Source organism: Balaenoptera acutorostrata, chromosome 6 (assembly GCF_949987535.1).
Source record: "Balaenoptera acutorostrata chromosome 6, mBalAcu1.1, whole genome shotgun sequence".
In the NCBI taxonomy this organism is placed as follows: Eukaryota; Metazoa; Chordata; class Mammalia; order Artiodactyla; family Balaenopteridae; genus Balaenoptera; species Balaenoptera acutorostrata.
The window spans coordinates 93,519,248-93,537,890 of record NC_080069.1 but is presented as its reverse complement, the minus strand read 5'-3'; the positions used below and the strand labels follow the sequence as shown (position 1 = coordinate 93,537,890).

The window sequence follows — 18,643 nt, the reverse complement described above, 5'->3', positions numbered from 1 at the left end:
GTCTCCAAAACAGAGAGCCAATAAATTTCTTTTGTTTAAGTCACCTAGTTTGTGATACTTGGTTATAGTAGCCTGAGGAAACTGATAGAGGTTTAAGTGGCCAACTGGACAGAATTTTGGAGGTGGAATAGCCTACAGATTCTGGAATGCATGTTCACTGTACATGTTTTTCTGGCATGGGTCAAGGACCCTTGATTAGTTATATGCTTGTTATTTATCAAAGGTCTATTCTGGCTCAGCTGAGCAGTCAATTCTTGTAATTATCGAGTTCATTCCTTGGAGTTGGAAATCTATTTTTAGGTACATACTTTTCATGATTTAAACCAGAGGTTGTAAACTGGCAACCTGCTTGTAAGTATTTCGTTTGGCCCACCCAGTGTTTTAAAACAGGAAAAAGATGTACTTGCTTACCAGTATTTAAAGATCAGATTTCTTATAAACACTTCTGGATTTCTGATTTTTTCTTGAAAATGAGATATGCATTCCCTCATGGCAACAGTTGGCTATTGCTGAAGACCTGCTTCCTTTAGCCAGGCCACATTTCTGTCAGCTGCATTATCACCAGGCCCAATTTGCCACAGGCAAAGAAGCAAGAGTGTTTGGAGTAGAGCAAAAAAGTAGCGAGTGGTAGGAGGAATGCCCAGAGGTTAAGAGGATGTGTCAGAACACGGCACAGTTTGAGGCCATCAAGGACTCTGGTTTTTACTCCAAAAGAAATGGGGAGCTATCGGGAGGTTTTGAGAGAAAGATCTGACTTAGATTTTTAAATAATCACACAACTGCCCTGCTAGGATTAGACTGTAGGGGGAAGACACTAGACTGCAGTCGTGGAAGCAGGGAGACCTGTTCAGAGGCTTTTTACAGTGATCATGAGATGGCTTCTACTATCATGGTAGCAAGGGAGGTGTGTTAAGTGGTGAAAGTCAGAATGTGTTTGAAGATAGAGTCAACAGACTCTCCTGATGGCTTAGATGTGAGATGTGAAGGAAGGAAAGAAGCCAGGCCCAAACTCCAAAGGTCTTGGCTTCAGTAACCGGAAGGATGGAGTTGCTGTTTGAGATGAAGAAGCTGTAGGAAGATTAGATTTCAGGGGGAAAATCAGGAATTCCATTTTGGACACATTGACCTTGAGATGTAGAGCAGATGCAAAGAAAATGTTGAGAAAGCTGTCAGATATGAGTCTGGAGTTCAGGGGACTTGTCTGGCTGGCAATAAACCTTTCCTCTTCTGATTTGGTCTCATAACTTTCAATAACATATAATGCCACATAATGCTGATGACTACCAAATACATATGTATTTGTTGGAATCATATTATGTTGGAATCAAGGTAGATTGTGGGGCCTTCCCTGGTGGCGCAGTGGTTAGGAACCGCCTGCCAATGCAAGGGACACAGGTTCCATCCCTGGTCTGGGAAGATCCCACATGCCGTGGAGCAACAAAGCTCGTGCGTCACAACGACTGATCCTGCGCTCTAGAGCCCGTGCTCCAGAAGAGAAGCCACCGCAACAGAGAGTAGCCCCCGCTCGCCGCCGCAACTAGAGAAAGCCCTCGCGCAGCAACAAAGACCCAACACAGCCAAGTAAATAAATAAATTTATTTAAAAAACAGGCAGATTGTGGTAGTATGGCTGTATTGCCAGGGTGTCTGGGGCTGCCTCTTTGTCTCTGATCATAGAATATGCATGATCTTAGTCCCAGTGCTCGGGTCTCTCCGCACCTCAGACATCATTGCTCTGAATCCCTACCCAGCAAACTGAGGCTCATTTCTTATCAGCTTTACTGAGTCTTTTTTTTTTATACATATATATATTTTTAAATTTATTTAATTAATTTATTTATTCATTTTTGGCTGCATTGGGTCTTTTGCTGCTGCGCGTGGGCTTTCTCTGGTTGCGTCGAGCGGGCTTCTCACTGCAGTGGTTTCTCTTGTTGTGGAGCACGGGCTCTAGGCGCGCAGGCTTCAGTAGTTGCGGCACGTGGGCTCAGTAGTTGTGGCTCGCGGGCTCTAGAGCGCAGGCTCAGTAATTGTGGCACACGGGCTTAGTTGCAGTCTTCCCAGACCAGGGATCGAACCCATGTCCCCTGCATTGGCAGGCGGATTCTTAACCACTGCGCCACCAGGGAAGCCCCTACTGAGTCTTATAATCTGGTAAACTACAGAAACAAATTTGAATCAACTTCTAAAATCCATACCTGGGGCTCTTCCCTCCATGCCACCTGCCAGTCTTTGACAAGGCTATCTTTCAAAGACGCATTTTCTTTGCTTTCTCATCCCCTTTCTAGGCATTTAAATTTCTCTCTAACTTCCCTGGGCCCACTTGATTTCTGTAGCAGGAACCTCAGTGCTGAGAGACTGAAATATTAGGGAAGATCCTCACCTAAGACTTTCTGGCTCCAGCTACCAGGTGTATTTTGCCCTCTGTCGTCAACTAATTCTTAATTGCTCCATCCAGGTTAAAGGGAATTCTAAGGTCCTTGCAGTCCTAAACTTTTCTCTTTCTCAATTCAGTTCAACTTATACTCATCTTTGAATGTCTCCAGGTCTGAATAACAGTGGTCTAGCGAGGAGAGAAAAGGCATGCTCCCAACTAGCTGTACCAGGGCGACACCCCCCAGAAACGCACGCCACCCGGGAAGCTCAGGTCTGGACCTAGATCTAAGCTTTGTCCTTTCCCTCTCTTGGCTTCCCCGAGCGCGGGGGCCTTCCGGCGCCGGCCCCCTCCTCCGTGGGCGGGGCCTACCGCTCCCGCTCCCGCCTCCCCGGCTGCGCGCGGCTGCGGGCCGCGGTCACGTGAGCGCGGCGCGGCGGGGGAGAGGCCCTGATTTCCGGGCGGCGGAAGGAGACGCCGCCGCGTGAAGACGAGGAGATTTTAAAACACGCTCCGGGACCGAAAGCCTGAGGCCGGTGGCGCACGCCGTCGCCCCGTGGGCTCCTCCTCGGACGCTCTCTCCACCTGCCTCCGTGTCCCGGTCCCGACCGGGCCCTCAGGTGAGCTGCCGCCGCCGGTCTGGCCGGGCCCTCTCCGGGGCGCGGGACGGCAGGCGGAATGGCTCGTGGGGCCGTCGCCCCCCGGTCCGCGGCCCAGGCAGGCAGGGCCGGCTGGGGCCAGTCTGCGCCCCTGCAGAGCCGGGCCTCGGAGCGGAGAGGGGCTGTGCGGGGGCGGGGCGCCCCGCGGGCTTTCGAAGCGCCTCAAGTGACTGGGCGGGGCGGGCTCGCGCGGTTTCGGGTCTAGGAGACTTTTAGGCCGGGGTACGTTGATTGGACCCCGCTTCCCCGACTGTGGTCCTGACCACCGTCCCCAGAAGGAGCAGGAAAGATAGTTTCTTAAAATCGCGGGGTGTTCACTTCTGGGTTGCGGGACCAAAGTCTGGGGGTGGGGATGCGCAGCTGTCTCCTATTCGGCGCTCTCGCCGTCCAGGTGTGGACGGTTAAGCGATCAGTATGAAGCTGGTTCCGTCCATCGGTCCTCTCGAGTCGCCCCAGTCTGTGGTATTTGTTTTTTGGGAAGTCTGGTGCCTCCAATTGGCCCACTAGGTAGAGTTTGGAGGAACTCGTGAGCGTAAAGGGTTGGAGAGGAAATTACCAAAGGCCGAGTACAGTGTGCTTTCTTGATTCTTTTTTTGGCGGGGGAAAGAAGTTGGAAATCAGGGGAAGGTAATGAGGTGGCAGACAAACTAGCTGGGATTCGGTTCGGTCGAAATCCTTTTAGGCTAGAATCTCTCTTTTGTTGAAATTAGAAGGCCTGCAGCTGGAGTTTATGAAATTCAGTTGTAAAGCTTTTGAGGCGCACCTGGTCTAGCGATGTGAGAGCTCAGCCTCTGAGGCTGGACCTCCTACCTTCTTATTCGATACCAGCTACTATAAAAGTGGCTTAGTCGGACTGTTTGATTTGCTGTACCACGAAAAATCTTTATTTTAAGCGAAAATAACATAAGTTGCTGTAGAACTTTTAATTTCTAGTATAAAAATGTTCCCTGTGTACCATGAAAATAATCTTACTAGCTTGAAGAGTCATGAAGGGGCGATAAGCCCACTTTTCCTAACGGAGGGAGAACGGTAGAGTGATTAATACAAAGTGGTGGGTAATATGGCATAAGCTTGACAGTAGACTGTATGTTGGACACTGATCAGATAGTTAGTGGCTAAAGATAGCACAGGGAATTGGGGGGTGGAGGGTTAATTGATCGATTTTTCTGAATGTCTTGTTCCATTTATTTTCATCTCTGGTACTAGCTAGTAATAAAATTGTAGGGAAAACTCACAAAATGTGCTTGCTTAATTAACAGAGACCAGGTGAGTATTAGGGCCTTAGTTTTTACTTACTCATTTTTTACACTAGAATAACTAGAGGTGTGGGTGGGATGAAAATTTAGTATTGGGATAAATAAAGCAAGCCATTTTGCCACTTTTTTCCAATCCTCACCTGAGTTCCAGTATATATAACATAAAGTTGGTTTTGCAGAGTTCAGTCTTGTTTATGAATCCCTCTTCAACTCCTTAATAAGGGACTGACAAACCTTTCTGAGCTATGTCTTTAAAATAGTTTTAGTACCACCTTCTTCACATGGTCTTCTGAGAATTGAAAGCTATTGTGCATCTAATATTATGCTTGGTATTTACTGGTCCTGAGACTAAGAAAATATACATGTTTGTGCTTATAGCATATCTGTAAGTGTGCCAGGCACAGTTCTGAGTGTTTTACAGATATGAGCTCATTTGCTCCTCATTCATCCTACCTCATAACAACTGTATGAGGTAAGCATTATTATTATCCCTGTCTTGTAGATAAAAACTGAGGCACGGTGGTTAACGATAGCTAGAAAGTGGAAGAGTCTGGTTAAGAACCTAGTCACTCTGAGTCTTGAATCTGCTCTTAACCTGTGTAGCCAAACCCTAGATCACGGGGCTCTAATGTAGTAAAACCTTGCAATCATGTGAATTTGGATATAATGTCATAGGTGATTGGCTTCTGGATTCCTAGAATTTGAGCTGTCTGGTCTTGCACCAGCCATTTTATTAATCTCACAATAATGCAAACCTTCATTTTAGTCAAATTTTTTGGACTCCCATGTGTAGCATTGTAACTTAAAAAAAAATAGCTAGGGATAGGATAATTATGACAGATCAGGAGAAGTTTTATTTATTCCAGAGATACCTACTGCAGTGGGTGTACAGTGCAAGGCAGAATTCATTATTTTTGTAGTGTGTGGAAAAGGCTTCAAGAAGCGCTGAGCTAGTTCCAGGTATAGGAGGCTCTTTTTTAGATAGAGGTTAGTTTGTGGAAAAATAAAGCTGGAGAGGAAGTTAGGAAGGACCGAATACGTCAAGCCAAGGTGTTTTTACTGTAAGCGAGTAAAAGAAGCAGCTGAAAGCTCCTGAGCTTTGGTCAGATCTGTGTTTAGAAAGAGTCCCCTGGTGATTCTCTACCAAATGGACCATGGGGTAGACACTAGAGACAAGGCAAGGATTCTGGTGGGGGAACTGTTAAGTCTTGGGTAGAGATAAAGGACTTAAGAAGGGGCCTGGGAATGGGTAGGAGGCACAGATCAAAGATTTTGTGTGTAATTGGGATGATTTGGATGTCAGTTGAAAGAATGTGGTGAAGAGGGGGAAGTGCAGGATGACAGGGTTGTACCTGAGTTATTTATTATAATAGTGGCCTAGCTGGTCTTTGTTCCTTATTCCTTTGTTACACTATATTTGCTTTTATACTGATTTTTCTCCTGCTTTTTTGTTTACTGTTTATATCTAGTCTGAACTTTTCCTGGTGTTCACAATGCTGGTACTTTCATTTTTGCCTATACCAGGCTTATCCCTACTCCTGATCCATACTGTTTTCCTTGCTCATGAAATGCTCATTAACTGTCCTTGATGCATATCTGAATCTTACCCATTTTCAAGCACCCAGCTTAGGTTCATGAAACTTTTCCTAACTATTACAGGCTGCATTAAATAATAACATTGGTTTTCAGACTTTGTTTTGCTAGGGTTTCTTGGGGGCTTCTGGGGGCCAGGAGCTTCCCCGCATGTGCAAGGTGTTATCTATAGCAACTCTGTGCTGCCTCCCCCTCATCCTACGGGCACAAAAAATTTTTCAGAAGTTTTCTTTTTTTTTTTTATTGAAGTATATATATTAATTGAAGTATACAAAAGTTTTCTATTTAGCACATTGCCCAACCAAAGGTCCTGTTTAGAACATTGCTTGACAAAAGGTTCCATGGCCAAAAATATCTCTTGACTAAACTGATTTTTTTTTTCTTACTTCATAAAGGTAATTTATCTTTGTCTTTATTGATTGTTTTTAAATTAATTCTTTCATCATAGCACTAAAGAATGACCAAAAAAAGAAAACGCCAAGATGATTTTCAAAAAGTAAAACTAAAAGTTGGTAAAAAGAAGCCCAGGTTAGAAAATGCCACTGTTACAAACTTTAAAACGAAGACTATACATTTGCCTGACCAACTCAAAGAGGATGGAACACTTCCAACAAACAACAGAAAACTTAACATTAAGGTAAATCGTAAATATTATTTTGATAAAGTAGTATTTTCCTTGAAATCATCTAGGATGTTATATTTTTGTGAAAAGTTGTTTTAACTCTTAGGGTTTATTAATGGCTAAAGATTGGAGTTTATCTGTTACCCAAATCTGATGTTGCCACTGCAGCTTTCCCACTTCCTCCAGAAAGACTTGCTCAGCTAAAATCAAAGTGATTTCTCCCTTTTATATTTATTTGATGATTTGTCATCTGGAAATCATTTCTGTATTTAACTTTTTGATGCATCAAGTTTTTGATGTGACAGTTTTTTAGCTGTTTTTATAGCACATTAAGATAGGATCCTGTCTCATCCATTTTTTTTAATTTTTTATTTTTTTAATTTATTTTTTTATTTAATTAATTTATTTTATTTATGGCTGTGTTGGGTCTTCGTTTCTGTGCGAGGGCTTTCTCTAGTTGTGGCAAGCGGGGGCCACTCTTCATCGCGGTGCGCGGGCCTCTCACCATCGCAGCCTCTCTTGTTGCGGAGCACAGGCTCCAGACGCGCAGGCTCAGTAGTTGTGGCTCACGGGCCCAGTCGCTCCACGGCATGTGGGATCTTCCCAGACCAGGGCTCGAACCCCTGTCCCCTGCATTGGCAGGCAGACTCCCAACCACTGCGCCACCAGGGAAGCCCTCATCCATTTTTGAACCCTTATAGTATGTAGTTTATTCCAGACTCATAGTGAATGTGTGAAGTTAATTGAAATTTGAGCAGTGGTTTTGCTTAAAAATTTAACAGCTTTTTTGAAATGTAATTTACACAAAATAAAATTTATCATTTTAGAGTGGACAATTCAGTGGTTTTTAATGTATTTACATTGTTATGCTACTATCACAATAATCTAATTTCAGAACATTTTTGTCACTTCAGAAAGAAACCTTATACCTATTAGAAGTCATTCTCCATTCCTTCCCCCCACTAGACAGACACTGATCTATCTGTAAAGATTTGCTTATTCTAGACAATTCATATAAATGGAATCATACGAAATGTGGTCTGTTATTACTGGTCTTTCACTTAGCATGTTTTTGAGGTTCATCTGTGTTGTAGCATGTATCAGAACAGTACTTCATTCCTTTGTATTGTCAGATAGTATTCCACTGCAGGGCTATGTCATATTTTTTCTCTCAGCAGTTGATGGGCATTTGGTTGTTCCCACTTTTTGACTCTTATGAATAATGCTGTTATGAACATTTGTGAACAAATCTTTGTGAAGATATACATTTTCTAGTTTTGCTTTTTAATCTCTGAAGGTTAAATAATGTCAAAAGGTATTTGAAGTTATTGTTTATTTACAGATTATATAAATTATTCCACAAATAAAATTGCCAATTGTTGTACTCTGATTAAAATACACAGACACCCTGAAAGACCACTTAAAATAGGTAGAATATAGGTATAAATACATATTTGGTACATAGTAGGTCTTTAAGTGGTGGTGATGATTGCTGTCATTTTAAATGATAGTGTGCCTAATCCTGTGTAGTTTCAAAAAGAGAAAATTCTGACTGAAAGTTATTATGCTTTTATTAAGCTAAAGCTATGCTAAAGATAAAACTTTCTGATCTTAACAAAAGCTTCATTTTTCTAAAAGTAACATTTAGAAATACTTACCAAAGCAGTCTCTAACCCCCCACCCCCACTGGAGTGTCAGTTTATTAGCATAGTTTTAGTTAGCATGCTTATTTGAAAAGGATATAATGTGTATGTATATGTATATACCTAAAGCTTGTGTTTTTATTTTTATTTATAGGATTTGCTGTCACAGATGCATCACTACAATGCTGGGGTTAAACAAAGTGCTCTTCTTGGACTTAAAGACCTTTTGTCTCAATACCCATTTATAATTGATGCACACCTTTCAAACATATTAAGTGAAGTGACTGCTGTGTTTACAGATAAAGATGCTAATGTACGATTAGCAGCAGTTCAACTTCTTCAATTCCTGGCCCCCAAAATACGAGCTGAACAAATTTCTCCATTTTTTCCTTTGGTAAGTGCCCATCTCTCTAGTGCCATGACTCACATTACTGAAGGAATTCAGGAGGACTCTTTGAAAGTTTTGGACATTCTGCTGGAACAGTACCCAGCTCTAATTACTGGCCGTAGCAGTATATTGCTTAAGAATTTTGTAGAACTTATTTCTCATCAGCAGCTGTCCAAAGGACTGGTAAATAGAGACAGATCCCAGTCCTGGATACTTTCTGTAAATCCTAATCGGAGACTCACTTCTCAGCAGTGGAGGCTGAAAGTCTTAGTGAGACTCAGTAAATTCCTTCAGGCCTTGGCAGATGGATCCAGTAGGGTGAGAGAAAGTGAAGGACTTCAGGAACAAAAAGAAAATCCCCATGCCACTAGCAACTCCATTTTTATCAACTGGAAGGAACATGCCAACGACCAGCAACACATCCAGGTTTATGAAAATGGGGGTTCACAGCCAAATGTCAGTTCACAGTTCAGGCTACGGTAAGAAGGATTTCAGTTATGTCCACACTCAGTTTTCCTATATTGAATTATAACTGCTGACCGTTGATGGCTAATGGTGGGAAGACATGCAGTTGTCTTCTGTAGTTTCATATAGTTACTCATAATTTGATTTTATTTACTGATGGGAGGAGTCATTTCAAAGTATATTAATTTACTCATTTGTAGCAAAGCCTAATGAAAAGTAAAAAATTATAGTCTTTTGGCTTTGTCATCTTAGAATTCTGTTTTTCTTCCTAGTGTTGATCAATGTAATTATCAATTCATGGTGCTTCATTTTGCTGGTACTTTATATTTTAAGGTTTAAATTAAGAAAGGAATAATATTTTTTAATTAAATTAAAAAATTTTTTTATTCTTACCTTTCCTCGTTAGGTACCTGGTTGGAGGACTAGGCAGTGTGGATGAAGGCCTGTCATCTACTGAAAACCTGAAAGGATTTATTGAGATAATAATTCCATTGCTAATTGAGTGCTGGATTGAAGCTGTGCCTCCACAACTAGCTGCTTCTGTTGGAAATGGTATAGAACGAGAACCTCTGCAGGTTATGCAGCAAGTTCTTAACATTATTTCCCTTCTGTGGAAGCTCTCTAAACAGCATGATGAGACCCATAAATTGGTGAGAACTAATAGGTTCTTTATTTTCTGAGTAATGCCTTTTATCATGACAAATTAGAAATCAGCATATTACTACTAATTGGTTATGCATTTTCCAAAAAATTCCCAGGGTTTAACTGTAAACTTATTTCTTACATTTGCTCAAAACTACAAATTAAAACAGTTTTGTGAGTTTATTATCTGTATGTTTAAATTTTTAAGCGAAATGCATAACTGTGCTTGATTTCATTTGTTTTTATTAGCTGTAATTCACAGTAGTGTTACAATGTATTGTTTATGGCAGATTGATTATGTAGGAACATTCTAGTTTCTGGAGACCTCTTACAGGATTTAAAAAGTGGCTTATTAAGTAGTCTCTTCCAGTTTGTGCCATGTTACCAAGTTTATGGTAAGAAATGGACCAAACTGAAGATCTCATAATCAACCCTGAGAAGGTTTTTTTTTTTTTTTTTTTTTTATAATTTTAATTTTGTCCTTTAAGTGACTATTTTCTTTTTATTTATTTATTTATTTATGGCTGTGTTGGGTCTTCGTTTCTGTGCGAGGGCTTTCTCTAGTTGCGGCAAGCAGGGACCACTCTTCATCGCGGTGCGCGGGCCTCTCACCATCGCGGCCTCTCCTGTTGCGGAGCACAGGCTCCAGACGCGCAGGCTCAGCAATTGTGGCTCACGGGCCCAGTCGCTCCGCGGCATGCGGGATCTCCCCAGACCAGGGCTAGAACCCGTGTCCCCTGCATTGGCAGGCAGACTCTTCAACCACTGCGCCACCAGGGAAGCCCCCCTGAGAAGTTTTTAAACTACTACGTTTTAGGGAAGAAGCTACCCACAGATTTGCTTAGTGTATGCTTTGTTGTTTTTTCTTGATAAAGGATGTAAGATCAGAAAACATTTCTTAAAGTTACCTTTACTGTAGGTAAGCTGTAGTTGTAGGTATGGTGTGAGTGAAGTTAACCTAAGTAATTCCAAGTCATAGGACAGTTTCTTGCTAGAAAGCTGATAGCAAAGACATATTTCTTGATGAGTAAATTTATCTCCTATTTGGGGAGAATTGAGTGTTGGTGGCTTTTTTAAAGTGTTATGTTGTAGTGAATACAATATATAGTGCATGGAGCAAGTAAGGAAGAACAAGCTCTAAGATTAATTGGTGCTGGATTAATGTGGTTAATCTTAAAAAGGGTAGCTGCAGGACCAATAACTGAAGCTTGAAGCATATGTTTTACAGAAGAGTTTCTGCAAGGACTTGACAAGGCAGGTTTGAATCCTTGAAGTTGCCTGCATACGTCCGAAACTGGCAAGGCAGTTTTTTAGTTTTATTTAGTTCTTTTTATTTCATTCAAGCTTACGAGTTAGTAAGACACATAAAATAATACTGGGGTAAATTGTAATAGTATTTCATAATCTTGAAAAGCATTACAGAATTGTACTAAGGTGTGTGTTTCTTTTAAGAGCTTACTCTATCGCTATTAACCCATTACCCATCATTCTGTAGGGATGTTTTATGAATTGCTTTCTCAGATAGGATGGCATTTTGTTGATTACAATTTTGAGCCTGTTTTATGATTTATTGCATAAATTGGCAAAGTGATCATGGTTAGGGGTATTGTATATGATTTTATGAAAGTGAAGCTTGTTCTCCTTTATGGCAATTAATCTGTGGTCGTAGGCTAGTTACAGTAATAATGCATGCAGCTTCTTAGAAAATATATATATTATTTGGAGTCTTGAATGGCTGTATTTTCATCTGAAAGGCTAAGATAAGAAGTAAAAGTAATGATATTCAGTGTGATCTTAAGTACTAGGCTTTCTTTCATTTTTGGAAAGCTGAAAAATAAAATTCCAGGCATTTTGGTGTTTGTTTTTTCATGGGCACTGGTTAATGTTTATTATTGCTTTAGTAATAGTATTTGTAATTAGAATGGTAGGACTAAATGCAAAATCATTAATTGTGCTAGTTTTGGATCATCTACTGTCATTCAGATGATACTGACAAAGGATCTAAACACTGCCTTAATTTTAAGGATATTTAAAGTAGCTATATTCAGAGCTATTCTGTGGTATTATAACATGACTATATTTATTAGCAGTCCATTAACATAGGACACTAAATTCAGAAGACTGGTTTGCCTAGACTGTTGAAGGTTATATAGAGTACTGAATTGGGATACTGTATAAAATTGAAATAAACCGAGTTGGTTAATTCAAATAGGAATAGTATTTAAAAGCATCCACTGGTAGAATTCGCTAATTTACCCTGGCAAATTTGTTATTTCGAACTATAATAACTAGATAAGGTAAGATGTATTATCTTAGAGACAAAGTATAAGTATGTATGTTAGTTATATCAGGTGACATTAAAATGCACGTTAGTTTTTTTTTTTTACCATTCCCACTGTTAGTTCCTCTCTCTCATTCACCTTCAGTTATAGCTTAGTAGTTAAGGTATTGGGTGACCTGTAACAGCTCAAACTTTAGGAGGAATGAAATGGCATTCCTTGGTCTTAAATTCTAATTATGTACCACAGGCTGAATTGTAGCTCTTTTCTCTCAGAAAATGTGTAGGTTTTCTATTGATAAATTGGCGTCTGTATTAGGTGCAACCTTAGGGTCACTGACCACTTACTTTTAGGTTTTGCTAAATGCATGTAGTGTGTTCGTATTTTGCTGCAAAGTTGAGAAATTTCATTTTTATCCAAGTAGTATTCTTTTAAACCTTTTTAGGAATTTGAAATCTTTCATCTTTGCTTTGAAAAGAAATCTCAAGTTACATTAAATCTTATTTGCAGTGGTTGAGTACTCAGATCCTTACTGAGGTTGCTTATTTCTGATATACTGTGTGTATCCTTAATATATAGCTAGTTTTAAAAATGAAATACAATTTAACATTAACTTTTTAATTAACTTTGGTTTTTGGAGTCCTGTATTAATAGCTTCAGGTCAGTATTATAATTTTACACTGTAGAAATTTTGTTGTGTCTTAGCTTTGTATTTTAATGCTTGCTACTTTTTGTCCAAATGTTTCATTATTGTTGTCTTTTTTACCATGAAGATTAGAATTTGTGAAGAAAAGTTAGATGCAATCATGTGTCAAAGATTTATTGACCATGTATAAATGTGGGTCTTTAATTAAAATTCAGTTCCTCAGTAAACACTAGCCACATTTCAGGTGCTCAGTAGCTTCAGGTGGCAGTGGCTACTGTACTGGGCAGCATAGATACAGAACAACTCCATCGTTGCAGAAAGGTCTTTTGAATAGCACTGCTCTGCAGTGTGCCAGGTTCTGTTCTAGGCTCTGGGAATACAGAGATGAACATGACTGACAAGGTGAGTACTTAGCTCTTGGTAGGGTTGATGGATGGTAAACAAATAGGTGATGTTGTTATTAGGAATAAAGATGAAAGTGGGGTAAAGGGAGAACATATGATGGAACAGTGGGGGGGAGCTATTTTAAATAGGAGGTCAGGAAATGCTTTCTTGATATTTAAATATCACTGAATGAAGTGAAGGACCAAGTCTTGTGAAGACCTGTGGGAAGGACGTTCTAGGCACAGGGAACAGCAAGTGAAAATCCCTGAAGTGAGAACAAATTTGACATATTTGAGGAATGGCAGGAAGTCCTGTGCAAGTGAGGTACTAGGAAAATGGTAGATGATGAGGGAGAAGAAGTGACAGTAGCCAGATCATATGGTACCCTGTGGTAAAGAGTTTGGATTTTAACCTGAGTGTGGTGAAAAGACATTGGAGGGTTTGAGCAGAGGAGTGGTATGATCTAAATTATGTTTATTTAACTTTAATGTGTCAAATTTACAAATAAAACACTAATGAACTCCCACGTACTCACTATCCAGCTCTAGCAAAACTGGAGGCCAAACTCAGACCATTGATCCCATGGATGACTAGTCCTGCCCTACATACACACCTATTTCCTTTATCCTTTCCTGTATTATTTTGAAGTGTGATTTATGTTTTAAAAGATCACCCTGGCTGCTATGTAGATTATTGTGTCTAGGGGGAGCAAGACGAAAAGCAAGGAGACCATTGGGAGGCTGTTATAGTAATCTAGGTAAGAGGTAATGGTGGCTTGGAGTAGAATGGTAGCTAGTGGTTGAAGTGATGAGAAACAGCTGGATTCTGATAAAGCCAACAGGACTGATGGTGTGCATAGTGAAGAAAAGAGGAGCAAGGGTGATCCCTATGTTACGCTTCAAATGACAGTGTGACTGCCTGTGAGGAGAGTTCAGTTTATTCATTTTAAATTTAAGATGCCTGTTAGAAGTCCAAGAAAAGTTGTCAAGTACACATTTTTAGGTTGGGGAGAAGAGAAGAATCCAGTGAAGGTAACTAAGGAGATGTAGGGTGACTAGCTATTTTAGCACCTCAAGTCCCACAAGCCAAGCAGCCCCTCTGTCCCTGGCAAAATGGAATGATTGGTTCTGTGGATAGCAGGAAATAAGAGTGTTGTAATCTGAAATTAAGACAGTGTTTCAAGTAGGAGAAAATGATACATTGACGAATACTGCTGAGCAATTTTAGGGAAGTGCATTGCTTTGTGAAAGTGTTAAATACCTTTAATGGGCAATAGAATTGCTAGGGAATGGAGTTACAGTTAAGTGTAACACTAGGTTGAAGACTTTCTTGTATATTTTGTAAATATTAGTTCAGATTCAGAATTTTCTTAACTCTTATTTACTTTCTCCCTTTTTTTTTCTCCTTTTTAAACAGATAAAATGCAAGTAAAAATAATTAAATAAAAGCACCAAAAAGATGAAAATTGGATGGCTTAACAGTTAATTCTGACTTTAAGATTTATTTACCTATTGTATCATTAGCAGAAGGTGTATTGTACTGGTAAATTTATAGTTGAATATTGACAAGTTGTTAGATTTCTGCTTAAAGTCTTATTTGTCATTTTAAGTTATTGTTTCTTATAGATTTTCTAATCTTTGCTTATTTTACTAGGAGTCATGGCTTCGAAAGAATTATCTTACTGATTTCAAACACCATTTCATGAGTAATTTTCCATATGCCTTAAAAGAAATAACCAAGCACAGAAGGAAAGAGACAAACAAAAGGTACTGGCATTCTTTTCCACTGGTTAACCTAAAATTATCAGAAAATAATTAGCCTTAAACTGGAACTTTCTATGCTGTGAGGTGTTTTTGTCTAGATTTTGTCAAATAGAGATAAAAGCAGTAGTATGGCTGATCTTGAGCAAGTCACTTTAAGCCCTGGGACTTCCAATTTTACTTACTTTCATTTTTATTTTTTTAATCTTTCAAGTGAATGTTTTGTGCTAAATGAGTGTCAGGTATCAAATTATGTAGATATGAATTTAATAAAATTTGCCAAGGTGGGTGATTTATTTGTGAGAGGTACTATGTAATTATTGAATTTTTAGGTGAGAGAGTATCTTAAAGGTCATTAGTTCATTTGTACATGAGGAAACTGGTAATGAAACTAATATCAGTATCCTGAAGAAAGAGGGATAATTGGAGAAAAACAGTTCTCTTTTCTAAAATAAATTTATGGATTAGAAGATGGAGTTTAAAAAAAAATGTAAGCCTGGAAGTTATTTAAAATGTTTACCTCAAGTGAGAGCAGATAAATGTAAAAACAAATTGTCTAGTAAAATTTGACAAGCAGGGCTTCCCTGGTGGCGCAGTGGTTAAGAATCCACCTGCCCATGCAGGGGACACGGGTTTGAGCCCTGGTCCGGGAAGATCCCACATGCCGCGGAGCAGCTAAGCCCGTGCGCCACAACTACTGAGCCTGCGCTCTAGAACCTGTGTGCCGCAACTACTGAAGCCCGCACACCTAGAGCCCATGCTCCGCAACAAGCGAAGCAACTGTAATAAAAAAGCCCTCGCACCGCAACGAAGAGTAGCTCCTGCTCACTACATCTAGAGAAAGCCTGCACACAGCAACGAAGAGCCAACGCAGCCAAAAATAAATAAGATAAAGAAATTTAAAAAAATAGTCTACAGGTTTCTTAAAAAAAAAAAAATTGACAAACAGATACAAGCTAGAACACGAAAGGTGCAGTTCCCCACCATGAGCAAACACTTGAAGGGATCTTGAAGTCTGTCAGAAGGTTCTTAAATTTATCAAAAGAAAGAAACTATGTGGAGAATCAGGCTCATGGAGCAGAGTTCAGAGGATATGCTCAGAAGTGATAAGTCTAGTGGTAAGTCTATTGTAGGCAGATTAACTTTTCATTCATTCACTAAATAATTATTTTGGTTGCAAAGTATTATGACAGATAATCAGATGTCTTAAGGTATACTCCTTGTTCTCTTAAGTGATTTCATAAATTGCTAAAATCGGTACAAAGTCTTAAAATTGATAAAAGTATGTGTCATGGTCTAGTCAGGAGATGGAAATCACACCAGTGATTTTAACAGAGAATTTAATACAAACAGTTTTTAACTAGGTATTAAAGAAGTGGCAAGACGAAAGGGAACAGTAAGGTATTGTGGAGGAAGCACCTACAGGAAGCGGCTACTGCCTCTAGATTGGGAGAACAAAGAGAAGAGGGGAAGAAGTTTGGAGGAAAGTCTGTCTGGAGCCACAGCTCAGGCCTCTAGGAAGGGGTTGGTGCTCAGCTGGTGCTAATGTCTTTGAGAGCACAAGAGGGGCCCTGTGGGGCAGGGGTCCAGGATTTGGCAACAGGGGTTCTGGCTGGCTGGTGCTGGTGTTTCTGGGGGCATGATGATGCTGGTTCTGTGTCAGAAAAACCACAAAGTGGAACCAACTGTGACTACTAGAATGAACTGCTGCTGGCTTCTAGAAGAGTTGTTGGGTTGCACTGGTGGCAAAGGGAAGCAAAAGTAGGACTAGGAAGCAAACAGAAAGGAAAGTGTCCTATTTTCCTCTTATAGCTTTCCAGTCTCTAGTACTCCCTTATTGGCAGAGCCTAACAAGAAGCCAGCTGTAAAGGAAAAAATGTGGCTCAGTTCCAGGATCACAAAGCAGAGTGTAGAAGGGTGGTTTTGAAGCTGAGAAACAATAGCTCAATAACTTGCAGGAAAAAAAGTGAATTTACATATTTAACACAAGGCGTATGTAAGTGTCATTAGGACTTTACAGTTAAGAAGTGCTGTAGGAATTCATAGGAAGAGACATCCTTGTTAGGATAAACAGACAAAGCTGTGTTAGAGGGTAGTATTTGAGCATGGATATGGTTGTAGCAGGCAGAAGTGAAGCAAGGGAGGATAGATTACACTAACTGGAGGAGATAGCATATGAGAAAGCTGTCGGGTTAGGTAATGGAGAACATGGGACCGATCTCGGTCAAATCTGGTTTCTGCTGTTGACTAGCCTTGATGCTGAAAGTCATTTCTTGTCTCTGAACTTCATTTATCTTTCATCCTTGATCCTTTTGGCATTGAAGACTATTGGTTGGATCAAAACCATGTTTTAGGAATATTAATTTAGAGTTTCTGGAGTTGGAGGGGACAGAGAATCAAATAGGGAGATACTTTCTTGAGCAAGTAGGTTGTTAGGGTTTGTTTCTTCCAGATACAATTTTCTTACTAAAGCAAAAGTTTTTAATCAGGTGTGTGGATAAGCTTCAGAATATCCTTGAACTCGTGAATAGAATTGTATGTGTGTATATTTTGTCCAGTAAGAGGTTTCAGATATAATTTTCATCAAAATGAGATTAAATAATGGTTAGGATGTTTGGAATTTGGTAGACCATTAAATGTAAGTAAATTATTCAAGAGTATATGGGTATACTGTCATTATTCACTTTACTGGACACTTAATATGTTTCAGGCAGTTACTATACCAGGTGCTGAGCATTTAGTGGAAAAGGAGATAGGTAAGCCAGTTCTCATGGAGTACAGTCTAGTGAGGGAGACTTTATTTCTATGATTCTTTTCAGTGACCAACTGTGATAAGATCAGTGAAAAAGAATGTAGGGTAATGTAAGAGTATATGATAAGAAGCTGGTCCTGCTCTTTCATGGGGGGAGTAGAGTCCTAGGGAATGCTGCCCTGATGAAGTGGTTTGTGCCAAGATACAAAAGGTGAAAAAACGGATATGAAGAGGCCGAGGTGGTGAAATTGTGGAATTTTTAACAAAAGTGAATTGGCAGTATAATTTATTCTTCGTAAATTTCCCCAGTGATTTGTTTTTAGGGACCACAGGCTGCTACTGTATTGAGTTGGCCAAAATACTTCCATAAGGAAGTGCGTTGAATAATTAGCAGATAGCCTGTGGAGGGCAACACGGGTTAAAGTTAGGGGAGCCAACAATGGTCTAGGCCAGTGGTCTTCATACTTACTCATGTACTCCCAGTTAATATTTGACCTGATGTCTAAATTTTTTAAATCTTAGGTTGAAATGCAGAGTTACAAAGGATGTTGTTTATTATTATTGTGGTAAAATATATATAACGTAAAATTTAGCATTTTAACCATTTTTAATTGTATAGTTGAGTGGCATTAAATACATTCCCATTGTTGTGCAACCATCACCACCATCCATCTCTAGAACTTTTTCATGTTCCCAAACTGAAACTCAGTACATGTTAAGCAGTAACTCCCCATGCTCCCCTTTCCCCAGCTCCTGGGAACCACTCTTCTACTTTTTTGCTTCTATTAATTTGACTTTTTTAGGTGCCTCTTGTCAGTAGAATCATACAATATTGTTTTGTGTCTGGCTTAATTTCTCTTACCATGATATCTCAAGGTTTATTCATGTTGTAGCACTACTAGCATTTCATTCCTTTTTTTTTTTTTTTTTAAGTGGAGCTTATTTTTTAGAGCAGTTTTAGATTCATAGTAAAATTGAACAGAAAGAATAAAGTTCTCATATATTGTACTCCTGCCCCCACAGATGCATAGCCTCCCTCGTTGTTGGCGTCCACCCCACAGTTACATATGTGTTGTAATCTATGAACCTAAGTTGACGCATCATTAACACTCAAAGTCCATAGTTTATGTTAGGGTTCACTCTTGGTGTTGTACATGCTGTGAGTTTTGACAAATGTGTAATGA

General features: G+C 39.8%; 1 protein-coding gene across 1 annotated transcript in view; it reads left to right on the top strand.

Annotated features, from left to right (window-relative positions):
- Positions 1-2,783: 2,783 nt before the first annotated feature.
- TEX10 (testis expressed 10) overlaps positions 2,784-18,643 on the top strand; it is a 54,934-nt gene continuing 39,074 nt past the window's right edge. Inside the window, exons 1-5 of the mRNA XM_007197068.3 lie at positions 2,784-2,990; positions 6,327-6,515; positions 8,298-9,010; positions 9,403-9,646; positions 14,601-14,713. Of these exons, the coding sequence (XP_007197130.1) occupies positions 6,336-6,515; positions 8,298-9,010; positions 9,403-9,646; positions 14,601-14,713 (1,250 nt within the window). The 5' untranslated portion in view covers positions 2,784-2,990; positions 6,327-6,335. The remainder of the gene's footprint in view (positions 2,991-6,326; positions 6,516-8,297; positions 9,011-9,402; positions 9,647-14,600; positions 14,714-18,643) is intronic.